Source organism: Saccoglossus kowalevskii, chromosome 20 (genome assembly GCF_978046115.1).
Source record: "Saccoglossus kowalevskii chromosome 20, keSacKowa6.1, whole genome shotgun sequence".
Classification (NCBI taxonomy): Eukaryota; Metazoa; Hemichordata; class Enteropneusta; family Harrimaniidae; genus Saccoglossus; species Saccoglossus kowalevskii.
Window position 1 is genome coordinate 19764857 of NC_140660.1, and position 17158 is coordinate 19782014.

The window sequence follows — 17158 nt, forward strand, 5'->3', positions numbered from 1 at the left end:
AAAAGCTGAAAATTAATTATGCAAATTAGGTAATTAATATGCACAATTATTTACCCTAAAACTAATCAGGTCTCTGCATAGTCCTAAAGGATCTATGTACCAAGTTTCATTGAAATGCGATGATTAGTACTTGAGATACCCGTGGAAAAGCTGAAAATTAACTAATTATGCAAATTAGGTGATTAATATGCACAAATATTTATCGAAAACAATCAATCTCTGCATAGTCCTTGAGTATGTAAGTATCAAGTTTCATTGAAATGTAATGCTAACTACTTATATCAAATGCTGAAAATTAATTAATTATGCAAATTAGGTAATTAATATGTACTGATATTACCATAAAAACTATCAGGTCTGTGCAGTGTCGTATGACATCTATGTACCAAGTTTCATTGAAATGTGATGATTAGTACTTGAGATATCAGTGGAAAAACCGAAAATTGACTAATCATTATGCAAATTAGGTAATTAGTATCCACGGATTATTACCAAAAACTAATCAAAACCTAGCATTAGTTCAGAGCATCTATGTACCAAGTTTCATCAAAATCCAATGAGTGGTTGTTTAGATATCAGTGGAACAGTCATGGAACCACTAAAAAATAGCTAATTATCATGCAAATTAGGTAATTAATATGCACGGATTTTCACCAAAAATTAATCAAATCTGCGCATATGTTCAGAGCATCTATGTACCAAGTTTGATCAAAATCCAATGAGTGGTTCTTTAGATATCAGTGGAACAGTCATAGAACAGCTAAAAATTAGCTAATTATCATGCAAATTAGGTAATTAACGAGCATGGATTTTTACCAAAACCTAATCAAATCTGCGCATTGGCCCAGAGCATCTATGCACCAAGTTTCATCAAAAACCGATGTATGGTTCTTGAGATAGCAGTGGAACAGTCGGACACACATACACACACACACACATACACACATACACACACACATACAGACACACTAACTGCAAAGACTCACATTTTGTGCTTCGCACATGGGAGTCAAAAATAAGTACACCCAAACAAGCGAACACTGTTCCCAGCATTATCCTTTACCTTTACTGATTCCAAGGGGAGGGATAGCACCATTAGGAAAAGCCACTGCTGGGAATTACTCAGCCTGATTAACATGATGTTCAATGCTCCGACGGTCAAAAGGAGACATTTTATTCACACCCACCCACCCCCTCCCTCCTGTGCAATAGATAACTGCAACCGTTCCAACTTGTTTTGTGGTCCGCAAATTTTGAATTCAGCACGTGCGCATCAAATTAATTCGCCCACGGGCACAATATATTTTCTAAGCTGAAATATGAAAATACAGCAACTATAAGTTAAGGGGTCTTACAAGGAGGCAATACAATTGAAAATATGTTAATATATTCAAAGAGAATGCCCACCAAAAAAATAATTGATTTTCGCATGTTTTACTAAATAACAACAAATTGGTAAATTTTAGTCGATTTCGGAAAATGTCTGCTCAATTGCCGTCCTTACAACGCCTTACTCGAATTGAAATTTAATCTAGTATTGATATGTGTCAAATATTATATATCGGAATAACTACATCCAAAACAAAAATTTATGCAGAGATAATCTTTATAAAGTGGATTTAGACAATTAAATATTTGGCTCAAAATTTGAAATCGTTACCGTGACGTGGCATCCATTTTTTCCAGCTGCCAACGGAATTATTTTATTTTCAAACACTTAATAATTAAATATTTAGTGACTTTTTACAAAAATCTGCAACCTTGAAATGCAAGAGTGATGCCAGTACCGCCGCCATTAAACTAGCACATTGTCCACGGACGCCGTTTGTTCCCATTCATTTCGGCTAGCCGTGAAGACTTTCGGCAGAAAATATTCGAAAAGTGTTTTTGACAGATTTCGGCAACCCGAGGCAAAATTCAAGTGAAATTTAACTTATGTTGCAATGTCCAATTCCTTAGCTGCGCCACTAACTACCATTATCCAATAAGACACATTTCTGTAGAAATGTGTTCATTTTTGAGTATTTTCGCCGTTTTAAACCTGATTCTGTGGGCTTAACGTGCTAAATTATAGAAGGAATCCGTCCCCAGGGTTGAACGTAACTTTCTGTGATATACATTTTACATCCAAATGTAAAATGTAATTTTTGACCATCCGATTTATTTGTGCTTAGCTTTTAGTGGCAGCGTAACATGTGATCAACAAGATATCAGATTCATCAAAGGCTCAAAACAAATGAGAATTGCCACACCCGTTTAATAAATACAGTAAGAGACTAATCACGCCCCAAATTCATCAATCACGCCCTCTGGTGGCGAAGCGCTTCCTTGACGTCACTGAAGCCATTGAATACTGTAAAACATGTTGAAAAAGCGACATACTATTTAAGCGAATTGTGGAAAAAATGTTGATTTATCGAATTCCTCTTGTCTTTGTTGATTTCCTGTTTTCACAATACTTGTCTGTCGTCTGCTAAAACAAATGCGCAGCTATCACCTCCATAAAACAAGGAAAAACTGTCAAGTGTAATAAGAAAGCGCTCCAGATTATTACGTTTTCTGTGTTGTTTACAATGTGTGTGTAAGGAGAAAATAAACGTTGTTTGGCCGCCATTTTGAATTTATAATGAAGTCATTAGCGACATTTTAAATTAGCGAATTTGTTCTCTTGCTAAATTCGCGAAAAAGACATGTTTTACAGTATCTTGTAATCGACAAATATCGATACAAACGCAATGAACTACATTCTTTGTTATCTATATACGTCATAAAACCACCTTGTTACTGGAAGGCGCGATTTTTAAAACAATGTTTATTGGTCACAAAGTTTTACCAGAGTATAATCTGTAAACCGATAAAATAAATGCACAGGGAAATGACTTATGCAGAGAGTTACCAAACTTACGGACAGAAATTCGTTCAATAGTTGGTCACGCGAGAACATATGATTGTCACGTGACAACCTATATGATTCTGTTTACCTGGGCATCGCTTATGTCCTGCCTCGCCGCGGCCGTTACTGTTGCCAAAAGGAAGACATTTAATGTCATTGGACGGATCGTCGTCCTCCGCCATGTCGTACTCCAGTACGAAACACAGGTTGGTGTAATCAAGACAGTCTGCTCCGTCCGTCGTATCTATAGTTACCGGCATTTCTACGTCCACGATTTCGGTTTCGTCAGCGGCAGCCGTGGCAGTTCCTGCATTCTGTATCTGATTAGACGACATGCCGCCAGCTCCGTTTTCGAAATATACCGATACTCCCGTGACCGCAACACCTCCGTTGCTCTGACCGAGAGTAATATCCACTGTAACTGTAGTAGTTGTTGTGGTAGAATACTTTATGCTATTCAAACTATTTGGAGATGTGATATCAACTTCCTCCAGAGATACGTCTGAAAATAAAATAATCGCTCGATTATTATCAATTATTAAAACTGATAATAAACATAGTCAAATTATTTATATTTGTTAATATTTCAGTCATTATTTAATTTTAAAGTGGGAGGGTCGTCACCTGCGCACGCACGGGAATTGAGTCCCAAGCGACGATAGCAACATACGCTAAAAACGCAAAGGATCATGGATAGACGCTTGTTTGTAAACAATGACACGCTATGGCCATCTGACGCATGCGCAGGTAACGACTCCCCCGCTTTAAATCAGCGTACCTTCTTATGGCAAAGAATGTGAAGTGAAGATCGCGATGAGAACAGGCGTGAGATTTGTGTTCTCCCCTCCAATGGTGTTCTATTCTCGCCGTCATCGCGTCAACCCATGGTATTTGGAACAATAGACGAGATGACTAAAGACAAGGGGACATTATTTGCGGTGCAAAAACAAGTTACGTGGCTCTCTCCTTCCCAGCTCGATTTCAGAGGCCGCTTGCGCATAATTATGCCACGCGTGCGTTTTGACATATGCGCACATTTTAGCGCACGAAACAGTGTCAATATTTCGTTTCAAATTCAGTCTATGGTTAATTGTCATTGTCTTAATGGAATTTTCTGTTTACTATCTATCTAATTTAAAAAAAAACACAATGCAAACATTATTGTCTTCAAAACACGCTGGAAATTACGGAAGTTACGACACGCAGTAACCTATGGCGACAAGGTAGCAGATTTGTAACCATAACAATTAGTAAATAATACCAACTAATACTTACCGCCTGCAAGGCATGTCTTCATAATTACCATAAGCACAAGAGACCATTGAAGAGTGCTGAAAAGTAGGAAATTTGAAAAGTTCAAAATTAATGTGTAATTCAGTCAGACATGTCTTCCACGGACATTAATCAGATAATCCAACTATATAATCCTATGCCCCAAAGTGTCTTACTGTTGTCATATTTATATGGTCATGTGATCAGTGTTGCCAGTACAAGACTGTCTGTAATCTTCTTGACGTTGTCATGACAACAGCTCTAGCGCTGTCCTCTGTAAATACAAAATACTAGCTACGGTGAATAATATAAAACAATACAGACATGTTCGAGTGGTACATTCTTGATATTTCAACTCGGCATGTTATGTTTCTAAAACGCGTTCATTGGTAGGATCACAACAATAATTGAACGGTCGTGGAATACTGACAGATAACGCCCGTAATACGATACAGTGATGTCAGGGAGCACGATAGACAATCCATCAATTCGGCTGAATCAACATTTTTTTCTTTTTTCACTTGAAATTCATTTAGATTATTTGTAAAGCACGCCCAATTGTAATTTCTTTTCACTTCCACGTGCCCAGATTACGTGACTTTATGAACGCTCACACGTGAAACACGTGGTTATTTCGTATATTACCTGACCGTGTTTCAACAATAATGCGTAAGCTAGTATCAATTTCACATCCAACACTAAGGTTATAGTGACGTAGATAACAGTGATCTTAATCCAGGGACCTTGTTTTCAAATAAATGGACGTTGCCTTCAACCGACAATTTTGTGGACCTTTCTCAAATTCATTCGAGGTCTCTTTCAAACTCGTGTACCTTTTTTGCGCTCCTAGTTGTTGAAACAATTGTACTCAGTACACACAAATAGCGTTTCGTTCGAAAAGCGAGTGGTACCGACACTAGCGATAGCAGGTGTCACGAGTCACCGCCACTTTGTACAAGACCGGTGCAAATACGTACCTTTTCTCGGTCATAGTGATGAACGTGTTGAAACCACTGCAAAACTGCGGAATAACCTATTTCTATAGATGCTTCAAAACCCGAATGTCACAGTATAGCGAGTGGAGTGTATCCTATTATCAGGGCAGAACAGCGTGTGCGATGGTGGGCGTTGCTATGGCAACTATAACTGTGGTGTTCTCGGTAATCATCAACAAATGACAGTCGTTACAGGGGATTCAAACGAGAGGTTTCTATTGGCCGCTTGAATAACATTCGAACGTTTTCAGATGATGTCGTTGCACACTGTACTTGATTGGCTGGTTTGATTCGACTGTCAATTTGAAATAATTATAAATATAGAAGAAATACATTTGTCACGCCCTTATTATAAGACTCGTAAGTGACACACTGAGGATATCTAATGACTCACCCTCGCATATGAGATTTGTTAAACGATTGTGTTAACTGTTATTTAACTGTTCCGAGACACCAGTTATGGGCGAAACATTTTTAGGGACGCGGAGAAGTTGATGTTGAAGGATTGAAATTACGTATCAAATATAGGCGGCTTTATATAATTCTAACATCAGCACTCTAGCATTGTACCGCGCGGCCAAATAATTTGTAAAATCGTTGATTATTCTTTATACAAAATGTATAAGATCCCAGCATACGTAAATCCTCCCAATTGTATTTGTGTTCTAGCTAGAGGCAAAATAATTTGGAAATTCGGTGATCAGTTTTTATACAAAATTTATAAAAAAACGCATATTGCCTGGGGGCATTTTTGCGTAAATTATCCCAATTGTAGTGTTCTACGCGCGGCAAAATAATTTATAAATTTGTTGATCAGTTTTTACAAGATTAAATATTGTCATTCGCTGTCACCAATTATGATTACAGACGTGTTCTCTCAAACCCCATGGTGAAATTAACACATATTGACTTGTAGAGGGTGTATCATATGTCTTAGACTATTACCTCTGACGAATACTGAGAAAATGTAGTTAATTGGAAATATGCTGTGTTTTTTTGTTTAAAGCTAGTTAATATGTGTTTTATATCAGACAATATTCAAACGATCACACAAAACGAATGAAACACGCTAGTCACGTGGATTTTTGGGTATGTCAAATTAAATGTTTAATTTAAAACAAAGCAAGACAAGTTTTCAATATGTACAATATTAATAATCGTGTACAAATCTGGGGTGGTTATAATTCACCACCCTTCCCAGAATACAGCTGGCCATCCTTGTGTCATTGTGAATCCTATATCTCGACCAATTCCACCCAACCCTTTTCAAACAAACTTTCAAAAACGTGGAAGGTTCGCATCAGTCTCGTTTGAGCATGCACAACAAGCCATCGAGGGAAGTAATCAACTCTCAAATATTCGCATGTAACTGTAAATTGTTCACTTCAGCTACATATATTTTCTGCCGTTACCGACATTGGACATTAGAAGCCATTCGGGCGATTCGTCGCATTAGTAGTCTCGAGGGTGCCTGCAAAGACACCCTGCCTGCTTTGGCATTCGGCTACAGTTTGGGGTTATATAAACTTAAATGAGAGCACAGGGTTTCGTAAAAATTCTCGGGGCGGACATCCGGGCAAGTATTTAACTTGTCCATAGTCCCCATGCCAGCTTGTCACAATTTGATATATGCCTTAACCTTTCCAATTTCTTGTGCGTGCCAAGCAACATTGTTGTGACAAATTAAACATACATTTTGAATGCCACTGATCTATGTGTGTGTTATTCTGTTTCTAGAATGCTCGATGGTGTATAGCATTTGTTGGAGTACTTTGAATTAGGCATACAAATAAGTATTGCCCAATATTTAATGAAGCGTTTTATGGCGCAGATACATGTGATAGTGCAATAAAGGTCGCAGTGTATCATGTGTAAAAAGGGGTGTAGTGTATGAAGTGGTACTGTAATAGAGGTACATATGATAGTGTAATAAAGGTCGCAGTGTATCATGTGTAAAAAGGGGTGTAGTGTATGAAGTGGTACTGTAATAGAGGTGCATATGATAGTGCAATAAAGGTCGCAGTGTATCATGTGTAAAAAGGGATGTAGTGTATGAAGTGGTACTGTAATAGAGGTGCATATGATAGTACAATAAAGGTCGCAGTGTATCATGTGTAAAAAGGGATGTAGTGTATGAAGTGGTACTGTAATAGAGGTACATATGATAGTGCAATAAAGGTCGCAGTGTATCATGTGTAAAATAGGACGTAGTGTATGAAGTGGTACTGTAATAGAGGTACATATGATAGTGCAATAAAGGTCGCAGTGTATCATGTGTAAAAAGGGATGTAGTGTATGAAGTGGTACTGTAATAGAGGTGCATATGATAGTACAATAAAGGTCGCAGTGTATCATGTGTAAAAAGGGATGTAGTGTATAAAGTGGTACTGTAATAGAGGTACATATGATAGTGCAATAAAGGTCGCAGTGTACCATGTGTAAAAAGGGATGTAGTGTATGAAGTGGTACTGTAATAGAGGTACATATGATAGTGCAATAAAGGTCGCAGTGTATCATGTGTAAAAAGGGATGTAGTGTATGAAGTGGTACTGTAATAGAGGTGCATATGATAGTACAATAAAGGTCGCAGTGTATCATGTGTAAAAAGGGATGTAGTGTATAAAGTGGTACTGTAATAGAGGTACATATGATAGTGCAATAAAGGTCGCAGTGTACCATGTGTAAAAAGGGATGTAGTGTATGAAGTGGTACTGTAATAGAGGTACATATGATAGTGCAATAAAGGTCGCAGTGTACCATGTGTAAAAAGGGATGTAGTGTATGAAGTGGTACTGTAATAGAGGTACATATGATAGTGCAATAAAGGTCACAGTGTATCATGTGTAAAAAGGAATGTAGTGTATGAAGTGGTACTAGTATAGAGGTACATATGATAGTGCAATAAAGGTCGCAGTGTATCATGTGTAAAAAGGGATATAGTGTATGAAGTGGTACTGTAATAGAGGTACATATGATAGTGCAATAAAGGTCGCAGTGTATCATGTGTAAAAAGGAACGTAGTGTATGAAGTGGTACTGTAATAGAGGTACGTGTAATAATGCAATAAAGGTCGCAGTGTATCATGTGTAAAAAGGAATGTAGTGTATGAAGTGGTACTGTAATAGAGGTACATATGATAATGCAATAAAGGTCGCAGTGTATCATGTGTAAAAAGGAACGTAGTGTATGAAGTGGTACTGTAATAGAGGTACATATGATAATGCAATAAAGGTCACAGTGTATCATGTGTAAAAAGGGATGTAGTGTATGAAGTGGCACTGTAATAGAGGTACATATGATAGTGCAATAAAGGTCGCAGTGTATTATGTGTAAAAAGGAACGTAGTGTATGAAGTGGTACTGTAATAGAGGTACATATGATAGTGCAATAAAGGTCGCAGTGTATAATGTGTAAAAAGGGATGTAGTGTATGAAGTGGTACTGTAATAGAGGTACATATGATAGTGCAATAAAGGTCGCAGTGTATAATGTGTAAAAAGGGATGTAGTGTATGAAGTGGTACTGTAATAGAGGTACATATGATAGTGCAATAAAGGTCGCAGTGTATAATGTGTAAAAAGGGATGTAGTGTATGAAGTGGTACTGTAATAGAGGTATATATGATAATGCAATACAGGTCGCGGTGTATCACGTTCAAAAGAAAAATAGTGCATTGTGTTTTATGGAGGTTTATTAATGTATCACGTGTAAAGAGTGTCGTAATATATTATGTGTAAAATAGACCGTGGTGGGCAACAGGATTACCGGTATAATGTGCTACAAAAGTATCTACGTACTGATTTAGTTTAAATTTAAAATGACTAAGGACGATTGACATCTTCTGAGTATTTCTTTGCTCCACGGTCTTCACTTTCACATCTCTCACTTTTTCCTAAAACAAAATAATTAAAAGAATATGAGGTTATTACGAGGGTACCTCAAAATATGCACAGAGACAGTTCAGTGGGATTATCGACCGACGCGCAAATACCCCGTAAAATACCGCAAAATTAAGACACGCTTATGGCGTTACGGTGACAGATGTATTATCAGGGGGAAATTCTCTCCACGGGGTTCTCCACACTTGCCAGGGGGAAATCTCGTCTCGTCTCTCTATCTCGTCCCCTTGAGGTATGGGATCGGGAAAGTCACTTTAACTTTACAGTCAAATAAGGCACACACACTCTATAAGACACAGCGCCCTAGGGAAAAATCTCCAAGACTCTCGCAAGGCTGACCCAAGACTCTCTTAGACTGCGTCAAGGCTCGCCCCAAGGCTCTCCAGGACTCCCCTCGACTCTCGGACTGCCTCTCTACTGCGTCTATCGTGCTGTGCTCCCCAAGACCAACTCAAACTCTCTTTATTCATTTTCACAACTCTAACCAATTACAAAGCAGTAAAAGACTATAGGGCGTAACCTTCAATCATAAAGCCAATCATACTAAGCACTGAATACGTCATATCTTTTGATTAATCGTTCACTACATTAATAACTATGGATACCAACTGTTAGAATCGCGACGGTTATCTGGTAATTAGTTCCAAATCACTGAGCCAAGTTCCGTCCAAAACTTCAAATAGGCCTGAACGATAACAGACATAACACAGCAATTCAGCTAATAATCAACTAATTAAGTCGGTCAACAGATACGCAAAAACAAATTCATGACAGTATAATAATGTTTAATAATTCAAACGATTTTCATGAAATTGACATTTTTATTACGGAACGTTATCATTGCGCGTTATATCACCTGTTCTGACAACTTGGACAGTGATTCTTATATATCTTTGATTATTAATTCCAAATTGATTGCGATTATGAGTTATCATTAATGTCACTTTGGCAGCATCATTCGTTAAGTGTCAAATGAAAGCACTAACACGCATGCGCAAAAACGTACATACCAAAACAACATGCACATCTCATACGTGTCAGAAAATGTTAAGATTTAATCGAGCGAATACTTCCTAGCTGTTTTTTTTTAGCGTAAGGTTATTTTGTCCATCGTGGAGAAGGGGAGGCACAACACCGGGGAGTAAAATACAAGTCTATACCAAACCCCGGTGATCTCCTCAAGGTGCTCGCCATCTTGAATGTGCCGTCGTGAGATCCGACTTTCCGTCTTTCTCAACCATTTTCGAACAATTCCCAATAAGCATGTCGAATTAGTTTGGGGACGTACTGCCATACAGCTGTGGTTCGGTCCGATATGGGTATGGCTTAGTGATCCCCTCACGACGGACGAAATAAAATTACGGACACTCAAGAGAAGTACATCTAAGCACTACATCCACACCTTAGACTAATAACAATGCGTTCGAGAATCAATCAGACATGGACAAATGACGTCAGTGTACCAGTTTGATAGGTGATTTTCTGTTCAACTGCGAGATCTCGCGAGATGCATGAAAGACGCGCGTCGAACGTCTGCCGCAAAAATCGAACCATTTGATTTTTGAACTCGAATTTCTTTATTTCGTTGCTCACATCGACCGGCCAATCTTCGACAGAGGAATATTGCTTTTGAATACCCTCACTTAATCGAAATTGTCTGTCATCAAATGTGTACAGCAAATTATTAAGCATGGATATGCCCCCAAAATATGTTCGCGTTTGTCGAATCCCACGCGATGTTTGACGCCACTACGACGCTATGACCTTTGTTTGTCCTGTTTTTACGTTCGATTTCACGCATAACGCGTGATTCTCGCAGTGAACGGAAAATGGTCTATTGGCTGAATGTACTCACCAGTGTGCTGAACTAATTTGGGTATGTAGTCATTCCAGAAGGCACATTCTGCTGCTTTGAGTGCATCGCGAACTTCTAAACCTGGTGATAACTCTTTATACATCAGTCCAGGCACTTTAAAGGAGGGCCACCCACCATTATCTTCATCATCTAGGGCACTTAGATTCGGGTTACTGTAACGCAAAATAGTTAGTTTCAAATGACGTCGCTGATCATTTTATAATCGTTGCATTTCTTTAACCTTTTCACTACCACTCCCCTATTTTCAACACAAATTCACAAAATAGTCCTGTTTATAGTCTGCGTTTTCCTTCAGAAGAATGAAACAAAAATTGCAAAATATTTTTAGTAAAAACTGAAAATTTGCTTGTTATTTATGAACTTAATAATTGTGGTGAAATAATATTATTTGGTTTAACCAATAAACGAAAATGACCGCCGCGAAGTCATTGGAAGCCACGAGACTTGAATTTGTTTTTTCCCCTGCGGACGCGATAAGATAGAATGGAACATTATTTGAGGTGCTTTTCAAACTCTCGCTCTTACCGAGATCTCGGCGGCCATTTGTGTTAAATTAGTTGATTATCTTTGTCATTTACTAGTCATGACAAATCCGAGACTAATGACATTTCACTACACTACCAATATATATATATATATATATATATATACGTTTATGTTTGTGTTCTAACTCCTCTCACAAAAATATGACGGTTTATTTAATATCGCGCCGACGTTCTAGGGGGAGGTTTATATTCAGAATTAATTCAAAATAACGTTCTAGTATGAATGAATGTTTTTACCAATCCATAATTGTTATCAATTCATCTAGGCATATTTACCCCGTTTTGGCGAAATTTGTCCAATATTTCATTATTTCCAGCGACAACTGCACTTCAACTTCTGGCATGGGCCACTGCACCACGACATCCTCTCCATCTTGGCGGCCCATCCATATCCCTGGCAGGAAATGATACCCAAACACAAACGGTATGTCGTCACCGTGGAACGCCGTCTCCGCCCAAGCAACTTGGTATACGTTACGCGCTGGCGTGTGCGTCATGTGATACAAGTAAACAGATTGTCCAGCGGCGTAATGAGCGCGTGCCGCTACGTCAGCAGGGCAAACAAATATGTGGTCACCTAACATCTGGCAAAGCGCGTCTAAGTAGTCAGCGTCCTCGTTATCTACGTGCTCCCAGTCGACGTACAAGAGTCGTATCGCATCAAGCACGGCCGGATTTGCCTTCTCAGGGTGCCTTAGAAGCAATGGGAGTAAAACATCATATGTGGTTTTATTTAGCATCACATGATTTTCATTTTCTAGTCCAGCAAACATCACAAGCAGAAAAATAACTCCTTCATTCTCCATCGAACCCAGCATTATATCCACTTTATTGAATGACTTGTCTCGCAGAAGATCGTGACTACTCTTAGCCATGAATTCATTGCCATATGCCGGTGATACTGGCAACGTTTCGAGGTCCGAGTGATTCAGTATAGCCTGCGTTCCTACAGTTCGTAGGCAAGCTACTAACTCTTCGGAAGATTCACCGTCACATCCAACCAGCTTTCCAAGTCCATGGGCTAACATATTCTGGACGGAGGACGGAAGGGCAGTGTCGGTGTTAGCCACACCACTCTGAAATTATACAATCACAAATTATACACACTTTATTCCCATCGCCTAGTTAAAATGAAAGAGTATCATTTTCGAAACAACCAACTAACCAGACAAACATGAATAATTCCTTAAAGGGCGTTGGTCGTCGCGCCGCGTTCTGTTTGATATGGGACTCATGGCGACGTATACAATGCGTGTTTACTTCAAATTCGAACGCGCGCTGCGCGACGACCACCACCTTTTAAGAAGTTATTGATGTTTGTCAGTTTAAACGAGCCGATTCCACAAGCCTAACATCTTAACTGATTTTTAAAAAAAAATCGGACGCATTCTGGCATCAGATTACTCTGACTGTATGTACCGCGGAATCGTGTGTCTGATCAGTTTTTTTATTTATTTTATTGTTTTTAAATTGAACTTCCATAATATTAATAGAACTAGATTTATTAGATCTGCTAGTGTTAACACCCATCGGATAAGTTGGATGAGTTTGGTTCTGAATAGATAAATGCGATTGCGTAAAACCGCTTTGAAAGTTTTTCCCAACTCAGAAGGCACTCTGTTAGCATAGATACAAAATACATGTCCTCCCTAAAATCGCTACCCTGCTGTATACATTGTATAGAGTTCACATAATAATCTTCTAAATTCTTTTTCGCAAAAAAGACAAAATTGTGTTTTTCAATAGGTTTGTTTACTTGAGGAATCAGAGGATGACCAGAAATGGGAATGGTAACAAATCTTTTAAACAAAAGCAACTAAATCCAGATTTCTGATAAAATACAATCGCCTGGTTCATGTTTGAAGAACTGCCACTTAAAAACTCAAGATTTGTTTCCATTGACGTGTTCGGTTATTTGACAAGAAACAACATGAGAATCCATCAATAACTTTCGGAGTTATGTATATTTGATCATTCGTCCTTTTGCAAATTTCATGAAAATAAAAATCAGTCTGTATTTATTTTAGTTATCAATTAAAAAAATCATTTTCGAAATTGCGGTTTCTGAGGCAACCACATCCATACCTGTACCAAAATTATATGAAGGCATATTAATCAAATGAATTTGTAACTGTAAATTGCTGAATGATAAGTAAGTATATGTAAACCATCTACTAGACCTCTACATGTACATGGTATTCAGAACTATTTTTGTCATCTCAACTTCTAAACAACTTAAAGGGCGGTAGTCGTCGCGCCACGCATGCGCGAGATATATGGGTCTCATATAAACAAAGATGGCGACTTAGTTTGACTGTTGCGTATATCAGCGAGTACAAACTGAGACGTTACCAAGCTTTAATTAGGTATTTTTTATGTGATTTGAAGGTATCGAAGGAGTCCCGGGTGGTAATTGGTGCAAGTCGCGCCCAGGACAAACCTCATACTTGTGATTTCCATTTGAAGAGCGCTAGGCTAGGCTAGGGAAAATCAATATTTATCAACACAAATGTCGCACATGCGCAGCGCGACGACCACCGCGCTCTGAGTTGTATTCGTATTCATCTTCGAGAATCCGAGTAATACTACGAGTTGAATCCGAATTCTTTTCATAAATGAGTGTTTGTGCTCGCGTGCCACGATTAATAATTAATTAATTAATTAATTAATAAACCGGTCCTAAAAATTACGCAATTGTAAAAATGGTTTTAACATGCCTGCATTATAGCTCTATGAAAGAGACCGTTGGCAAGTGGTGACAATACTAGTAGGTGCGCACTCATAGCGCCGGCGCTTTCTCCAAATATGGTCACGCAATCCGGATCCCCACCAAAGGCTGCAAAATTACACAAAAAGAAAATTGTTATTATTACTTTAGAATTGTGAATTCAAAATCAATGAGGTGAGTCTTAATATTTTTCTCATGGATATCACGGAAGAAACGATAGTACAATAGGCCTGATTCGCCAATGACAACCGAAATCACGCGGAGAGCGACAACCACGTGACCTGTTTATGTCACATGACTTGTTTCATGACTTGCGTCCACTCTGCCACTAACTCATTTATGGTAGTTATCCATTACATACATTAGGAACTTTTCTCCCATAATGCATTGCATATATCTAGAGTAACACGCTCAATCAAGTAATTTTAACTTTAAAAAAAACATGTACACACTAATATTCCAACAATCATACCTGCAATATTATTCTGAACCCATCGTAAGGCTTCAATTTGATCCAGGAGGCCATTGTTGCCAGGTAAGACGTCATCACCTAGATACAAATAAACACAAATACGTCAATGTTATTCCATACACGTGGCATATGTGTGATGACTAATAATGACCACAAACTTGATTTATCTGTAAAAATCTCAGTTACACGTACGGTAATTTGTACGGCTGCAATGAACGTTAGTGTATTGCTGGAGTACGCGTGCGTATGACGTGCATTCTGTATTAGTCATTGTTATTATTAGCAGGGTCCAGGGCGGGTTTTGAGTGGCGCAACGCATCGTGGCTACAACTAGGGCGTCTCCTGCTTCATCAATCACTGGCGTCCGAGGAATAGAAGTAGATGCGCACGATACTAGACAAACTAATAAAGCTAAGAAGAACAACATTTATCTTTAAAAAAATCAGTAGACAGCCAAATTATATTACTCCCACTCTCTTTGGAAAGACAATCGTTCCTTGGTGCATATGACATGCATTTATGTGCATTAGTATTCTGGATATATTCATCCATTTGATTGATTTCAGTCAATATAGAAAAAATGTGATTAAAGCGCGGTGGTCGTCGCGCAGCACGTGTTCGAATTTCATGTAAATAAACAATGTATTTTACACGCGTTGTATACGTCGCTATGAGTTCCATGTCGAACAGGACGCGGCGCGACGACTGCCGCCCTTTAAATATACTGCAGCTTGGAAGTAAAATACACAAACAATGCAATAATAATTGCTATATTATGCCATCATTTTAATTGTCTGAATACGCTGTTCTGATTGGACTAGAGCGTGTTTTAGTTGAGCAAGTTGTGAGGATATACCACGGATTTCCGTGTTTACAACTTGGCCCGAACATGAATTACACACAAGAAGGATAAATATTGCTGTCTACTGAATTATTGCGACCTGCGGGTATCTTGGTTAACAAGAGATGCTACACGAGAAACTCAATATGTCTGAATTATACAAACGACGCCGAAGAAAAGATTGCCGTCTGCAGTGGCTCGATCGAGAGCTCGGAAGTTCCTCAAAATGTAGACGGGCGTACAGCACTAATCGGCGTCTGTATTTTTGTTTAAATTGTGTCGTCTGAGATGATTTTATCTATATCAACGTGCACACGAAGAAAAACGAATAAACCTCGCAACTCCGAAATACGAATACCAAATATTCTCACGGTTCGAAATACTTTTAACTGCTGTATTTTAGTTTCTGACCAATTTCATGTAACTACGGTTGCAGGTAAATAGTTTCGGATGCTGTATCACATGTGGGCGTTTTGGTGTTTTCGATTAAAGCGGGGGAGTCGTCACCTGCGCATGCGTCAGGTGGCCATAGCGTCTCATTGTTTACAAACAAGCGTCTACCCATGAGCCCTTGCGTTTTAGCGTGTGTTGTAATCGTCGTTTGGGACTCAATTCCCGCGCGTGCGCAGGTGACGACCCTTCCGCTTTAAATTGTCGATTTTTTTTAATATTCTGATTATTATCAACTGGTAACACATCAATATATTGTAATATTGATAGACCGAAATATTTTGAAATATATGATGCCATGGCAAACTATGTTGGCCACTATGGTATCATATGAAAGTTTACGTTTTTATCGTCGCTTGGAACTCAATTCCCGCGTTAATTTCCATGTCCCAAAATTACATTTAAAATTAAGCTAGTATAATATACTGGCGATAGAACACCGCCGCAGTCGGGCATACCACTAGATATTGGGAAATCGCAAATTGTGCAATATATCTTTGTATACAGACTGTGGCAGTAGTGTACTTGCTTATTTACCTGTGCTCAGAAAACCGAAAGCACCCACCCGGTAATTGAGCGTAACAACGATGACGTCATTCAATGCCACCAGAGCTGTTGCGTCATACATGTGACTTCCTGAGCCAATCATAAAACCACCACCATGAATCCATATCATAACTGCAGCTTTTACGGTCTGTACCAGTGAACAAAAAAATGGTTACATATTTCCGTTTCCATGGAAATAAAAAAAATAATTAAGCGCTATTATAGCTGCCATTTTGTATTAAAAATCGGTAAAATGTTGAGCTCGGAAGATGTTCTAGTTTCAAAACACCGTTCGATTTTTTTTTTTGAGTAAATTTGGGGCCACGCATACGCGAGATATATGGGTCTCATATAAACAAAGATGGCGACTTTGACTGTTGTGCAGATCAATGAGTACAAACTGAGACGTTACGAAGCTTTAATTGGGTATTTTGTAGGTGATTGGAAGGTATCGAAGGAGTCACCGGCGGTAATTAGTGCAAGTCGCGCCAAGGAAAACCCTCATACTTGTGATTCACATTAGAAAAGCGCATTGGATTGTGGGAAAATCAATGTTTATCAACAAAAATGTCGCACATGCGCAGCGCGACGACTACCGCGTTTTAATGAAAAATATAAATATTATAAATTAATAGACCTTTT

General features: G+C 38.6%; 1 protein-coding gene across 1 annotated transcript; it reads right to left on the bottom strand.

Annotated features, from left to right (window-relative positions):
• Window positions 1-6242: 6242 nt before the first annotated feature.
• On the bottom strand, window positions 6243-16664 carry LOC100368509 (acetylcholinesterase-like). The gene is made up of 6 exons (XM_085494426.1): window positions 16508-16664; window positions 14680-14757; window positions 14197-14315; window positions 11756-12555; window positions 10914-11086; window positions 6243-9051 (listed from the first exon to the last, which is right to left on the bottom strand). The coding sequence occupies exons 1-6, from the start codon at window positions 16644-16646 to the stop codon at window positions 8981-8983; spliced, it is 1380 nt and encodes a 459-aa protein (XP_085350552.1). The 5' UTR covers window positions 16647-16664; the 3' UTR covers window positions 6243-8980.
• Window positions 16665-17158: the final 494 nt, after the last annotated feature.